Source organism: Octopus bimaculoides, chromosome 20 (assembly GCF_001194135.2).
Source record: "Octopus bimaculoides isolate UCB-OBI-ISO-001 chromosome 20, ASM119413v2, whole genome shotgun sequence".
Lineage (NCBI taxonomy): Eukaryota > Metazoa > Mollusca > Cephalopoda > Octopoda > Octopodidae > Octopus > Octopus bimaculoides.
Window position 1 is genome coordinate 7,296,619 of NC_069000.1, and position 15,107 is coordinate 7,311,725.

Below are 15,107 nucleotides of genomic sequence, written 5' to 3' on the forward strand. Positions count from 1 at the left end.
CATTTAAAAAAATCTTTTTCGTTGAATGAATTACCGTGACGTCATAATATGCCATAAAATCCTTTTTTTTTGGGCCTGGAAAATGGAGTGCAGTGGGAGTGGAACCCTCGGAAATTTCAGCCCCGCCCCCACTTCATTTTCAAATATTTTTTGCTGTTTCTTTCTTTACCCATATTTTTAGAATACATTTTGCAGAAGCGCAATAAGTGAAAATGCAGAGGCTATAGAAGTTTGTGGTAACGAAGTTAGTGGAGAGATAAAGAATGATAGATAATTCATGTGTGTGAAACAAGTAAAAGTATAATTTTAAAACAAAATACCTTTTTCATACCTGTTAAAAATCACTGGATATAATATATATATAAGATATAATAATCCCAAATTGCAGAATAGATTTGAAAAGCTAAAGCTCTTTCCCTTTGAAATTTTTGGCGCTGAAATCGGGTAATTAATGTGTTTCAGTTTTGTGTGAGGAGAGGAGAGAGAGAGAGTGTGTGTGTAAGTGAGTGACGAAGTTTACCTAAACTTTCAATGGTATAAGCAATATATTACATATATCATCATCAACATCGTTTAACATCTGCTTTCCAGGCTGGCATGAGTTGGACGGTTTGACTGAGGACTGGCAAGCCAGGAGGCTGCATCAGGCTCCAAGCTGTTCTAGTAAGGTTTCTACAGCTGGATGCCCTTCCTAACGTCAATCACTCCGAGAGAGTAGTGGGTGCTTTTTAAACACCACCAGCACGGGGGACAATCAGGTGACACTGGCATCGACCACGCTCGAATGGTACTTTTTACGTGCCGCCTTCACACACATACACAAACTCTAACGTGTTTTATTTTTAGATAAATTATTTATCATTCTTTATCTCTGACTTCGTTACCACTAACTTCTATAGCTTCACTTATTCATTTCAAACTTCTTTGAATTTTCAATCTAATGTAATCCATACTCTCTCGAAAACGTATTTCTGCTAAATGTTATCTAAAAATATGGGTAAAGAAAGAAACAGCAAAAAATGGGGCTGAAATTTCCGAGGATTCCACCCCCATCCACCCCGTTTTCCGGACCAAAAAAATGGGTTTTATGGCATATTAGGATGTTGGCGAAAGTAAAGAATACGTACACCCGGTGTTCAAGGTTAGAGTTAGAAGTTAGGGTTAGCTTTCAGGGTTAGGGTTAGGACTAAGATTTAGGATTATGGTTAAGGTTTTTGTTACGCCGAAAACAGGTGGTGTACGTATTCTTTACCTCTGCTTTGGAGGTCACCGTAATTCATAAAAAAAAAAAAAATGCAATGATTCCGGGAGTGGGGCCAGTTTCCCACCCCACTTTTTTCCGAACAAAAATAAGGGGTTTGCAGCATATTAGGTCAGGGTACTTGATTCCACGCAAAAAATACAAGTTTTTTTTTTTTTTCTCAGTGAAAATCGTGTGGGTGAAAGTATCAAAATTTATCATTTTATCGACCCCAGAGGGATAAAAGGTGAAGTTAACCTCATTGGCATTTGCTTTCAGAACGTAAATAGCAGGAATAAATGCTGGCAAGGCCTTTAATCTGACGTTCTAACCATTCTGCCAACCACCTTAGATGTTAAATGGTGAAAAGAGTAACACAATAATTGCGAAAGCATCAACATGTGTGTGTGTGGGCGTGCGTACGCACACATACATACATATCATTCTTTCCCTGTTGTGATAAATATTTTAATGTGCCAAAAAAAAGTAGACAATAAAATTCTAGACATAAGAAAAATATCTTTGAAAGCATATTTCAGAAATCTTGAAATATAAAAAAAAAAAAAAAGGAGGAGACCGGAAGTTGCTTTCTTTTCTTTAACTTCTTAGACAAGAGAGTGACATAATGATTTGTGACTTCAACGATTGACCAAAATATTTAAGGTAAATCCAAATAGATTTCTCTCGATTAATTATTATTTACTAATTGTTTAATTTGAATATAACTTATATTATCTTATTTTCAGAAAAAAATAATTTACGTTATATTTCCTGAAAGAAATGCAACAACAAACCCAATGTAAATAGTATTATTGTTTATAGCCAAATATATCTTGTTTAGCCCAAGGTCAGCTTTGAGACAATAATCTTTGGATCAGAGGTGTTCCAGCCGTAATCCTCTTGTCTTTTATTATAATTTTGACAACATTGTCTTATGTGTTTGTCCTCTTTTTTGTTTTACTCCTGTCAGTATGGTATGATTGGAAGGAAGATAGCTGTTATATCTAGCTGATCCAGTGATCACTTCATGTCTCCCGCCCGCCTTCAGTTGTCATTACATCGTCTTTCTCTGTTTCATTCTCAATTTTTGACGTTTGAAGAATTTTTTAGTAATGCGTGGATCGTTTATATTTGTTTAACCCCAAATTAGCCCTCATTGAGCAAACACGATAACAGACTCTCCAGCCAAGCCTTTCTCACCTTTTTCTGTCTATAACTACGTTATTTCAAGACGGCTTCGTGTTTTTATAGATTTTAATAACCACCACTACTGTAATAATTAAATGATATTTAGTAATGGACATTAATCAATAACATTAATTTTAATTTATTATAAGGCATAGAATAGGGATAATTTAAAAACAGAATACAAAATATTTGTATACAGATTTGAATGGCGACTTATAAATATGCATGTATCTACACACCCTCTATATGTTTGAAATGTTTTCAAGGCATGCGTGTGTTGTAGTTAGTAAGTTTAGGTTTTTACTAATTAATTTTTTTTTTCCTTATTTCGTTGTAAGTTCTCTCTCCAGTTTGTTTAGAACAATGTTTCTCGAACTATCAATATTATTGTTTCATGCTAATACAACCTTTTTTTTAACGTGTTAAAAAAATTTGTCGTCTATCTATGTATATATGCGTGTAACTCAAATATAATCATATACAATTATCTCGAAATATTTTCTTCTGAAATATAACCAACCGGACTTCCAGCCGTGAGAGAGTATGTTCCATCTATAAAAGACAGTTTTCTCTATCACATATTGTTTTTATTTGTAATCATAATATATTGAGGCTAATAATATATATACAGAGAAGAACGATATTAATAGTTCTCATTTCGGTCTATATAACTATTTTTTGACACAAATTAACGTTGATGCTGTTACTCTGTATTTACAGCTTAATCATAATGGACAATTTGTCTTTTATTATCAATTCATATCAAAGAACCCAATGATGAGTTTTGATTTAGAACTAGAAGAAAATATCTTGTGTCTTTTGTGGATCTGACGTATTCAATATATCCTGGAAATGGCCGTCCTTAAGGATATTGAAGTGTGAACACCATACAACACAGTACAAAACAAAATAGCTGCCGTAAATTCAATCAAGCCGACCGACCGGTTCTTTTACTCCGAATAATAATTCTCCACGAATGATGTCACAACCTTTGTTTGATATGAGAGGAAGTATTATTGATAGAATTTCCCACGTTTCCATTGAAAACACATGCATACATACTCACAGTTGCTGTCCACTTCACAAAGCATGAACTGGATCTCATTTCTGCTGTATATATACTTCTGTGTGTGTGTGTGTGTGTGTGTGTAAAGGGAGCAGCAGTGACTCGAGGGCCTATAATTTCGAGGATTTTTAGAAATAAAATTTGTCAAGAAATTGTGTTACTGTAGCATTTTGGATAATATAAAATGTAAAACTCTGCTTTATATTTTGATTTCTGCTTTCCCCATTCATAAAGTTAATACAAACACATATCATCATCATCATCCTTTTAACATCATGCTTCAATATCTGCCTTGCCGTGGTTTCTGCGACTGGATGCCCTTCTTAATGCCAATCATTTTACAGAGTGTTGTGGATGCTTTTTTCCATGGCACAGTGCTAGTGAGGTTGCCATGTAGGTCACCAGACTAAAATTTCTTTTGACTAAATGGGGCCACAATCAAGACAAAGAAGTAGCTTTATGCTTGTAGATGAGAGATTAAATTATGAGAGACAGGCCAGAACAGGTTTCTTGCTACAAGGAAATACATGGCTGCTCACAATAAACATATATATGACAGGTTTCTTTTAACTTTCTTAGTTATTAATAAGAGCCTCTATCATGAAAGCAGTGTCCTTTGTTTCTAGGCTTCTGTGAGAATATGTCTTATCATGAGGAATATCACCTTATTTGACAAGTGATCTTTGCAACAGGAAAGGTGTCTGCTCATAGAAAATTCCTAACAGTTAGTCCGTGGATGGGACACCGGTCTATCACAGGATTACTCATTTTTTACCTGCTGAGTTGACTGGAGCAATGTGAAAGGAAGTCAAGGATACAATGCATCGCCTGGTCCAGGAATCAAAACCACAACCACACAATCATGAGTCCAACACCTCAACCACTAAGTGCCTCCACTTTACCCTCCAAGATACATCAAAATCTTTTCTAACATATGAGTTCACATCAAGAATTTTGTAAACCAAATATAAAAACAAAAAAAATTTTTTTTTCTGATAATTTATGTTGAATGGTGTTTTTTTAAATTGATTATTACAAAGAGAACTATTCTGTAATTTTCAGAATTGAGGTTATAAAAATCGATCCCAAAATGCCGGTTTTAATTGATCGCCCCAAAATGACAGTGGCCACTTACCAGGCTCTAAAGCGTCACATTATGAGAGAAAGGGAAAAGAAAAAGCAAGGTAAGTTGTTTTTATCATTTGTACATTTGATGTTTGTTGTCATATTTTAAATGTGTTTCAAATTTAAAGCATTGCTGTTACCAACCTGCCTGAATGCACTTTTGCTTCCATGATTCAAAACATCCAATTTTAAAATGAATAAGTGCCAAGCTGAAAAAAAGAAGTACTGGAGGTCGATTCATTCGATTAAAAATCCAAGGCAGTGCCCCAGCATGGCTGCAGTCTAATGACTGAAACAAGTAAAAGATTAAAGATATTCCCCTCTCAGATTCACCTACTTATTACCACAGTCCTTCAGTTTTTCTAAGCCCTGTAAAAGTACTTGGAAGGTTGGGGCCTACAACCAGGCCTTTCGCGATACCCTTAAAGCTAGGAACTTTTCAGTGCCCCCACATAAGGGATGGCAACAGGAAGGGCTTACTACCTCAAATTTTACTTCTATCTAAGTCCTGCTAATATGGTAAAAACAGGCATCAAACAAGTTGAAACAAAAATTTTTGATCCAGCAAATTTATAATAAAGACATGCCATCCATGACCATCTTGTCTTAGAGATATTTGGGATTACATTCTCTAATCTGTCCTTGTTGTGATTTGAGGCATGTTTGGCTGCTGTTTCTTGTAGGTTTCATGACCACCTGGAGGATTGTCTCTTAGTTCATGTTGAGAGCAATTGTTTATTTCAGTGAAATGTTAATTTGTTTATTTTATGATTGTTTCTTTTATAATTAGTTTGTTTTATGATTGTTTATTTTATAATTTGTTTATTTTATGATTTGTCAGAACAAGAACATGATGCTTTGGTTGAAAGATTAAAAAAAGAACGAGAACTTCAGAAAAAGAAACAAGAAGAAGATAATTTAACACTCGAGCAAATAAAAGACCAGGTATGAAGTTAAATTTTGAAATAAATTTCATGAAATTCTCTTTCAGCATTTATTGAATATTGCTAATATTATTTTCTGTGGAGAGAAGGCGGGAAGCTGGCAGAATTGTTAGCAAGCCAGGTGAAATGCTTAGTGGTATTTTGTCTGTCTTCGTGTTCTGAGTTCAAATTCTGCCAAGGTCAACTTTGCCTTTAGTTTATTTTAACCCTTTTGCTGCAGAAATCAGATATATCCACTCGAAATTTCATTACCCTTCACTGCAGAAAGCAGTTTTATATACCAGTCTATCTTTTGTTGAGTAATGTCACATGTGAAAATGTAGGAGCCTTATGCCATTGGACAAAGGTCAGAAAGTGGTCCTAGTAAATCTAAAGGGAAACCACGGCATTACGTCCATCTTGGTCTCAACAACCAGAGAATTACAGTTTTGCTTGTTATTTCTGTATAAGTGTAGACATACACACACACACATTTGAAGTTCTGTGTTTTTATTTCAATAGATTGGGATGATGGAGTCAAAACATGAATCTTTGAAGAATGAGAAACATGAATTATTTTCACAGTTGAAAAAGGTTCTACACCAAGAAGATGAAACACGACGCCGAGCACAGTTAAAGGAACAAAGGTGAACTGTTTAGTTTCTGTGAACTTTTTTTCAAAGTCTTAGTTTATTTCTGTTCTTTTCTGTCTCATATTCAGTTGGATTTGTGTATGTATGTATGTATATATCTATCTATCTATCTATATATACATATATATATATATATATATATATATATATATATATATATATATATATATATATCCATCTGTTCATCTATCTAGATATCTATCTATCCATCTATCTACCTATCTGTCCATTTACTTATTGATTGATTCAGCTGTCTATCTATCCATCCACCTATCTATCTTTACACACACATATACACACAAATACATATATTAGCCAACATAAATGTTGATTGGTTGGTTGCTTTCTCTAGTCATGTTTTACATTATATAGAAAGTGAGAGAAAGAGTAAAAGAGACTGAGACACAGAGAATTAAGATAAGAGAGTTAACACTAATTTACATATTCTATTTTCAGTGAACTTTTAAATTTCCAGCATCCTTATACTGTGACAGGACACCCAATGCTGTTACACCCTGGTGTCACAGGACGACCCACTTTGTACAAACCTCATCAAACAATCATTCCAGTAAGTACATGTGTTATATATAATGTACATACATACACACACATACAATTATATATCATCTGGATCGGTCAGGCTGTCCAGTGGCAAGTCAGCTCCATTGGCTACTGCATTTGTGCCATTCCCCTCATGCCATTCTCCTCCACCTTGTTCCAAACATCCTTCTTAAATCATCTTCCCATCTGATTGGAGATCTTCCAAGCGGTCTCTTCTGTTCGTATGGGTACCACTCAACAACTGCATCAGTCCACCGATTGTCTCTGAACCTTTTGATATGACCAGCCCATCACAGCTCTGTGTGGGGGTATTCTGTGACGACATCCTTCGCTTCAGTTCTATTCCTGATCTCTTTGTGAGATTCCCAATATCAACTTTTCCAGATATATATATATATATATATCCACACAAATGTATAATGTTAAGTCTAAAACAGTTACAAAAATATACACAAAGAACAAAGTATGAGTTTATATTTTAGTGTATTTATAAATTTTATATATTTATGTGCCGGTGGCATGTAAAAGCACCTATTACAATCTTGGAGTGGTTGGAATTAGGAAGAGCATCCCTGTCGAATATTATGTGTGTATGCATGTATATGTTTGAGTATTTGTGTGTGTGTTTGTATGTGTTTGAGCTCGAATGCGTGTGTGTGTGTATATATATATATATATATATATATATATATATATATATGTATAAAACCTTAAAGCATGGTTTTATATCTCATTAGATTCAGCAACGTCTTCAGGGAATGAAAAGAACTCGTTCACCATCTCCTCCAGTGACCGTTTATCAACCATACCCTAATGAGCATAAATACCCCCAGGCATCTTATGCTATCACCACCAAGCAGCCAGCTGTTGTCTATACTCCCTCTCAAGCAGAATACAGTAAGTATCTGACAGTACCACTCTTTTTCATTTTTCATTGATGACAGCTTGCTAGAAACATTCTGTTCTGAGTTCAGACTATGCCCAAATCAAATTTGCCTTTTGGCTGGATTGATTAAATAATCAGTCAATTTTATTATTGTTATTATTATTATTTCTTCTTCTGGGATTATCATTCAACTATTTCCTTTCTTCTTTCCTGCCACCATCATCATCCCTAAACATTATCGATATTTAATTACTTGTTTAAGTAATTTCATTTGTCTTTTGTAGCTTATATGTAATTTTAAAGATATTGGCTTACAATACACACTCACACACACATACACACACACACTCTCTCTCACATATATAATCAGAGGCTGTATATATAATTGGGGAGAAGATTAAAGAACAAATCTAGTAATACAGAAAAGAGAGAGAGTTAGAGATTGATATAAAAAGGATAAGTATAAGAAGGTGTCTTGCTACACAGGAGATACATGGCTACCCCACATTATGTAAAGGTGGGTGTGAGTAAGTTTTGTTTATTTATTTATCTATTTAATTATTTGTTCTATTTTCAGAACCTACCACCTATGGTCAGAATCAACCACCACCCCAAGTAGCTTACGCCAGTCAAGGTACCCATGCTTACCAGCAGCAAGCAGTCCCATTCACAGCTGGCCCTCCTACCACTAAATACACCACAACTCCAACTGTTGCATCTCAGTCGGCTTTTACATCTTACCCTGGTCATTATCCACAACAACAGAAGCCACTTACAGAATCCTACCCCCACAATTATCAGTTACAGAGGATGCCACAAACAAGTAAGACAACTTCCTTCACTTTCCATTTTCATCACTGAAGCATATTTATTAGTTTTATATTGCAATTCATGAACTGTTGTGTTGTCATTGGTTACAAATGACCAGCCATCAGTTCATGGCATTACTTTGACTAGGGACTGAACAAATATGTCAAGTTGATTGACTTCATTTATAAACACTGGCTTTTCAGTTTTCTCACTGAGGTTTACATCCTTCACTGGCATACATCGACAACAGATATGCACACACCTCTGTGTGTGTGTGTGTATGTTTGTGTGAGTGACAGACAACCATAAACAAGAAACTACATGTAGTTGTCGTCACTGATACAGATTTAGCTTTGTATAAATAAATGTTATTTTACTTTAGCTTACTATACTGAGTACCTTTTGGGTTTTTTTTTCTTACTTAACTGCAAACACACCATTGTGAAACCACCATATATACACACACACATTTATATATAACACCTTCTCCTTGACTTATGACTAAATTCTCTTCCGACTGACACGTCATATGTCAAATTTATATTTTTCAACACTATTTTCATTCAAACACAACTGATGCTTGAAAGCAACTGAGTGAGAGATGGTGGTCAGCAGTGGGTGCCTGGGTCTGAAGGAGGCCTGCATTGCCAGATGCTGCCATAGTTATTGTTCATGCAACTGCTCAATGTCTGAAAATCAGTTTTTTATGTATTTATTTATCTTTTTATTTCCTTATTTTTTTGTGGTCGTATGTGTGGATGGTCGTAAGTCACATAGGTCATAAGTCGAGGAGGTGTATATATATATATATTTAAGTTTATATCCATTTTTCTATGCTTACATAGATGAGATGAATATATTATCAAGGCATTGTTTCACAGTTGGCTGTCCTTTCTCTTCTACCTTTACCTGTTTTTCAAACAAGGGACATCTAATTACACATGGCCTTGAAACTGCAAAACCAGTAGTGTGTATATGTGTGTGTGCACTCACACAATGGGCTTCTTTCAGTTTTTATCAAATCTACTCACAAGGTTTCTCTTGGCCTTGGCTATGTGCAGTAACTTACCCAAGTTACTGCACAGCAGGATTGAACACAAAGCCACATGGTTGGGAAGTGAATTTCTGAATCACAGTTATGCTTGGTAGAATCGTTAGCTCACTGGACAAACTGCATAGCAGCATTTCATCTGTCTTTACGTTTTGAGTTCAAATCCCACCCAGGCTGACTTTGCCCTTCATCCTTTTGGGGGTCAATAAAATAAGTACCAGTTGAACACTGGGGTTGTGGTAATTAGCCTTTCCCCTCCCTGACATTGTTGGCCTTGTGCCAAAAATTGAAACCATAATTATTATTATATAACAGTTTAAATTGAAGATTGTGTGTTTAACTAGCATTGACTTTTTTTTTTACCAAACTGATTTTTATGTTCACAAATTTTTGATTTTATTTCATCCCATTTTTGCATGCTTGCATGAGCAATATGGGTTTGTCTTGGAGTAAGTGAATGAGTTAACTGCCTTTGCAACCACTAACCACTCAACCATGAAGCAGAAGTGGAGCCTGTTTTCTTTTTCTTTGAGTTAAGCAAACTAAAGTCAATGGAGTTAAGTCCCTTGTTCATAGACACCAACACACTGTGGAAATAAGATTTGAACTTATAACAATGAGGCTCATAGTCCAAACTCTTAACCTAACTATTATAATCTTGTGAACTTGTATAATGTCATTATTGAGTAAAAAATTTAAATCTGTCGTTTAACTCCAGATTGGGTAGACCTATGATCAAAGGCTTTCCAGCCGTGACCATCACATCTTTTTAAAAGGCATCTAGGACAATATTTTCTAATTTGTATTTCCATTTCTGTTAAGATACTAGAGTGTAGTTTGAGGGAGATTTGATGAATATTTTTAGCAGGTTGAAAGTTTGTTTAGAAGCTTAATCCAGATATGTCTTGAATCTTATATTGTCTGATGAACATAACAATCAAAGGTAATTTTAAAAGACTATAAAATGTAATTTAAAATAACATGACACATATTCGATTCTAAGTTACTGTATTCATTCATCTGTATCTATGTGATGAGGTTAAGAGCTGACCAGGTTGGTAAGGTGTTGGTTTATTAAACAATAAAGCCACTGTTCAGAACAACATGTTACAGAATGAGATCTATAGCCGAAACATGGTCCAGTCTCCCCAATTAAAGAAATACTCTGGGGTTGTTCATAGTGGAACTACATAGTAATCAAGGAATTTACTCACATGGAGATAGATAGTCTTTGAGAAGACTAGTGAACTGTAGACAGAGACTGAACTAGATCAATCTGGTTATCTATTATTCTGAGAGCTATTTGATTTGATTAGTAGACTGTGGTCTTAGCTGAATAATATTGATCTGGCATGTATTACTGACGTGGAGGCATGTGGTTTTATGGTTAGGGTGTTGGACTCATGATCGTAAGATTGTGATTTCACTTCCTGGACTGGGTGACATGTGTTCTTGAGCAAAATACTTCATTTCATGTTGCTCCAGTCCACTTAGCAACTGACCAACGTCCCATCAAGAGGGTAAATATATATAAACTAGGAAACCAGCCCATATGAATTCATAGGGCTTGAGAATGATGGCTGTCCTTTTATATATTATTGACAGCTAGGGCAAGTGATTGGGAGTAGAATGTGATCTGAGATGAAATAACATTGATCTGATACATCACTGACAGCTAGAGGAAGTGATTGGCAATGAACTGTGTTCTGAGGGAATTTGATCTATTATTAACAGCTGTGTGATTGGAAGTGGTGTGTGGTCTGAGATGAAGTAGTATTGATCTGGTACGTATTACTGACAGCTAGAGGAAGTGATTGGTAGTGAACTGTGGTCTGAGCGAATTTGATTGATCTCTTTATCTATTATTAACAGCTATGTGATTGGAAGGGGAGTGTAGTTTGATATGAAATAACATTGATCTGGTTGCCTATTACTTATAACTAGGGGTACTGTGGTCTGAAAGTGAACCACTTTGACGTGGTACCTATTCTCTGGGTATAAGTGATCTGAGGATATAAGTAAAGAGTGTTTTTGCCCTGAAATGCTGTAAAAAGAACAGCTGATTAGATCTCCAGACTCATGAGAATATACAAACTCAACCAGTTAATAGCAGATCTCTATAATTAATGAATGGAAATAGTTTAATGAAGATTAATGAACCGTACAAGTTTATTTAGTTGTCGCTGCAATGTATAACCCAAGAAAAGATCTTGTACTGCTTAATAGGATATAGCTTATAGTACATTTCCTGTAGTATATTCTATGTATAGTAATATATATATTTATATTAACTAATAGATTTGATGTGCTGTTATATTATATATACACTAATACATTCTGTATACTCTAACATATACCAATATATTTAACTATATACTAACGTAATTATATATCTATATATATGTGTGTGTGTGTGTTAGTAACAAAATAAAACCTGATTGATTAACACTGCATTGATGAGTGAATAGTTTCTTTTAATAGTAGGGTATTGTTAATATGATGTCAATGGTTTCATGCAAATATATTCAGTTATTCAATCATAGCTTGGATAATGCTGACAGCTCAATCATTTTGTTTGATGTGAATAGTGTGTGTTTGTTGACACATATACTCTGATATTCTACTATATGTCTATGCTATATACTAGTATGTATATATATATGTATATATATATATATATATATATATATTATAATAATGCATTTCTACTACATACCGATATATATATATATATATATATATATATATATATATATACTACATATATACTGATTTATACTACTAGATATTAATATACTCTGTATAAATAGTATAAATATATCTTGGCAAGAGTGTGTGAGTGATGTTGAAGTTTTGGAGTCAGCAGATGTAAGCATAGAGATTCTCTGACAATATTGGAAGCAGATTGAGATTGGCAGCTCATGTAATTTATATAGATGGTGAAACACTTCTAGAAAAAAAAAAACTTCCTTTATAAACTAAACTTTAATTGCAAAAACTGCCTTAAATCTGATCTGAAAAAAGGTAATATTCCTGTGAGAAGTTTAACAATAGTTGCAATTGTTCATAGGGGAACGTATACATTGAATGTGCCCCTCCATTCTGAAGAGAATCACATGAAACACTCAAAACTGAAGCAAGAGGCAAAGAAATGAAGCCCCATAGATATCAATAATCCAGTGAAATACTCAACTTGTAACCATAGTTGGCTGTCTAAGGCTGGTTGGCTGGTCTTGATAACCAGTTAAGGATATGTGATCAAAAACAAGCTAATAATAAATCATCATGTGAAAGACCATATATCAAGTAATAAAGGTTGCCTTTCTGTTGGTATTCTGAAGAAACATGTCTGTACACAATATCAGTTGGCATGATTCTGCATTGCATTTAACTGAAAAGAGACATTTAATGTGGTCATTGTGATAAAAGCTGCTGATCATCAGCTCCTTAGCAAACAATGGTCCAAGTAATTATTCAGTCAGCTCCATCAGGTGTACTATGTACTCATGTATTACCATGCTTGTTAAATTATAATCAATTTAGTAAGGAAATCATTTTTTACACAATTTAATTAAACAAGGAAGGGCAGTGCTCCTAACTGGTTTTGGAGCTTCATATCTGATAAGAGGAAGGGAGGAAGCTAACCTCAGGCTGGAAGCCTGGTCTTAATGTTTGCAATAGAATGAACTCCACTGAAGCTACCCAAAGACCAAACATCAGATTAAATTGTAATGATCCCCTTGCTAGCTTCCCCACAGTTTCTGTCTTCCTGATTTCACTCAGGATTTTAGTAAGCATGAGACTGTAAGAGAAGACATTTGACCAAGGTGCTGCAGTCTAGAATTGAAACTGAGACTTTGTAGTTGTGATGCAAATTTCTTAACCACACCACCATGTGTGTACCCCTAACAGTTTTATCATTAATTCACTATCTGATATACTGATTAACGAAAAAAAAAAAAGCATTAATTAAACTTGGACATCCCTGTAAAGATATACTGAACCACTGTATATTCTGTTTTTGTTGTTTGTTTCTGTATTCTTGTCGTTGTTGTTGTTGTTGTTGCTGTAATGTTGAAATTAAAACTCTGCTATTTATCTCCATTTTCTGCTCCCTGTGAATTAGCTTCTCGCCAAGGAAGAGAACGGGAATATAAAGGTGAGATGCTGATCCTTCTAGCCTGTTCTGCGATGTCTCTTCAGGCATCAATATATTTCAATGTTGTTAAGGCTGCCTTCTGCACCTGTCTTCTCATTTCAATCACCAACATCCATTTGGGAAATTATCTTGTATACAATATGTCCATTTATATTCGTTTTATAATCCAACAAAATGCAAAATAGTAAACAAGTATTAGGGTTAGTTTCATAGTCTTATAAAGCATTCAAGGTTGTTGCTGTTATTACTATTATCATCATCATTATCATCATCATCAAGGCAGTGAGCTGGCAGAATCATTAGCATGCCAGGCAAAATGCTTAGCAGCAGTTCGTCCATCCTTTCACCCTGAGTTTAAATTCTGCTGGGGTTGACTTTGCCCTTCATCCTTTCAAGGTTGATAAAATAAGTACCAGTCAGACACTGGGGGATCGATGAAATCGACTTACTCCCTCCCATGAACTTACTGGCCTTGTGCCAAAATTTGAAAGCATTATTATTATTATTATTATTATTATTATTATTATTATTATTATCATCATCATCATCATCATTATCATCATCATCATTATTATCATCATCAAAGTGGTGAGCTGGCAGAATCGTTAGCACACCAGACAAAATGCTTGGTGGTATTTCTTCCGTCATTACATTCTGAGTTCACATTCCGCTGAAGTCGACTTTGCCTTTTACCCTTTCATGGTTGATGAAATAAGTACCAGCTGAACACTGGAGGGAGTGGGGTTTGGTTTCAATATAATTGACTAGTTCCCTCCCGCCAAACCATCAGGCCTCATACCTGTTGTAGAAAGGATTGTTATTATTATATATATAAGAAATCATTATTATTATTATTATTTTATAAGAAGCAGAACATATGCTTCTTTCATCTCTTGTTTGTTTCCTCACTCTACTTCTGACTTCTTCCTGCATCATCTCTTTCTTCTTAAAGATATTTGAAATGTTGTTACTTACAATGTCAAACCAATAAGGATCATTGTTTATCCCATCTTCTTGGTTCTAGTCAACACTGACTCAGTGTGATATTGTTTAATACCCCATATATGGTCATACAAAATCTCTCTCTACACACACATATATATATATATGTATTAGAGCGTGGCCGTTGCCAGTACCGCCTGACTGGCTCCCGTAGGATTTTCGAGTGAGATCGTTGCCAGTGCCCCTGGACTGGCTTGTGCGGGTGGCACATAAAAGACACCATTTCGAGCGTGGCCGTTTTCGTGTGGGTGACACGTAAAAGCACCCACTACACTCTCTGAGTGGTTGGCGTTAGGAAGGGCATCCAGCTGTAGAAACTCTGCCAAATTAGATTTGAGCCTGGTGTTGCCATCCGGTTTCACCAGTCCTCAGTCAAATCGTCCAACCCATGCTAGCATGGAAAGCGGACGTTAAACGATGATGATGATGATGATGATGATATA

At 35.2% G+C, this 15,107-nt stretch overlaps 2 protein-coding genes across 5 annotated transcripts in view; one reads left to right on the plus strand and one right to left on the minus strand.

Moving 5' to 3' along the window:
• The window catches only part of LOC106869200 (TNF receptor-associated factor 3), a 25,763-nt gene extending 25,414 nt beyond the window's left edge, over window positions 1-349 (minus strand). Inside the window, exon 1 of the mRNA XM_052975273.1 lies at window positions 332-349. The gene's annotated coding sequence lies outside the window, so the exon portion shown is untranslated. The remainder of the gene's footprint in view (window positions 1-331) is intronic.
• Window positions 350-1,765: 1,416 nt separating this feature from the next.
• Window positions 1,766-15,107, plus strand: part of LOC106869201 (G protein pathway suppressor 2) — a 20,230-nt gene continuing 6,888 nt past the window's right edge. For 2 of the 4 annotated variants that reach the window (XM_014914842.2, XM_014914843.2), the window contains exons 1-8: window positions 1,766-1,903; window positions 4,557-4,678; window positions 5,461-5,564; window positions 6,065-6,189; window positions 6,652-6,763; window positions 7,494-7,653; window positions 8,220-8,465; window positions 13,630-13,662. In XM_014914842.2, coding sequence (XP_014770328.1) covers window positions 4,585-4,678; window positions 5,461-5,564; window positions 6,065-6,189; window positions 6,652-6,763; window positions 7,494-7,653; window positions 8,220-8,465; window positions 13,630-13,662 — 874 coding nt within the window. In that variant the 5' untranslated portion in view covers window positions 1,766-1,903; window positions 4,557-4,584. The remainder of the gene's footprint in view (window positions 1,904-4,556; window positions 4,679-5,460; window positions 5,565-6,064; window positions 6,190-6,651; window positions 6,764-7,493; window positions 7,654-8,219; window positions 8,466-13,629; window positions 13,663-15,107) is intronic. The other 2 variants (XM_014914844.2, XM_052975275.1) reach the window with 1 other exon arrangement.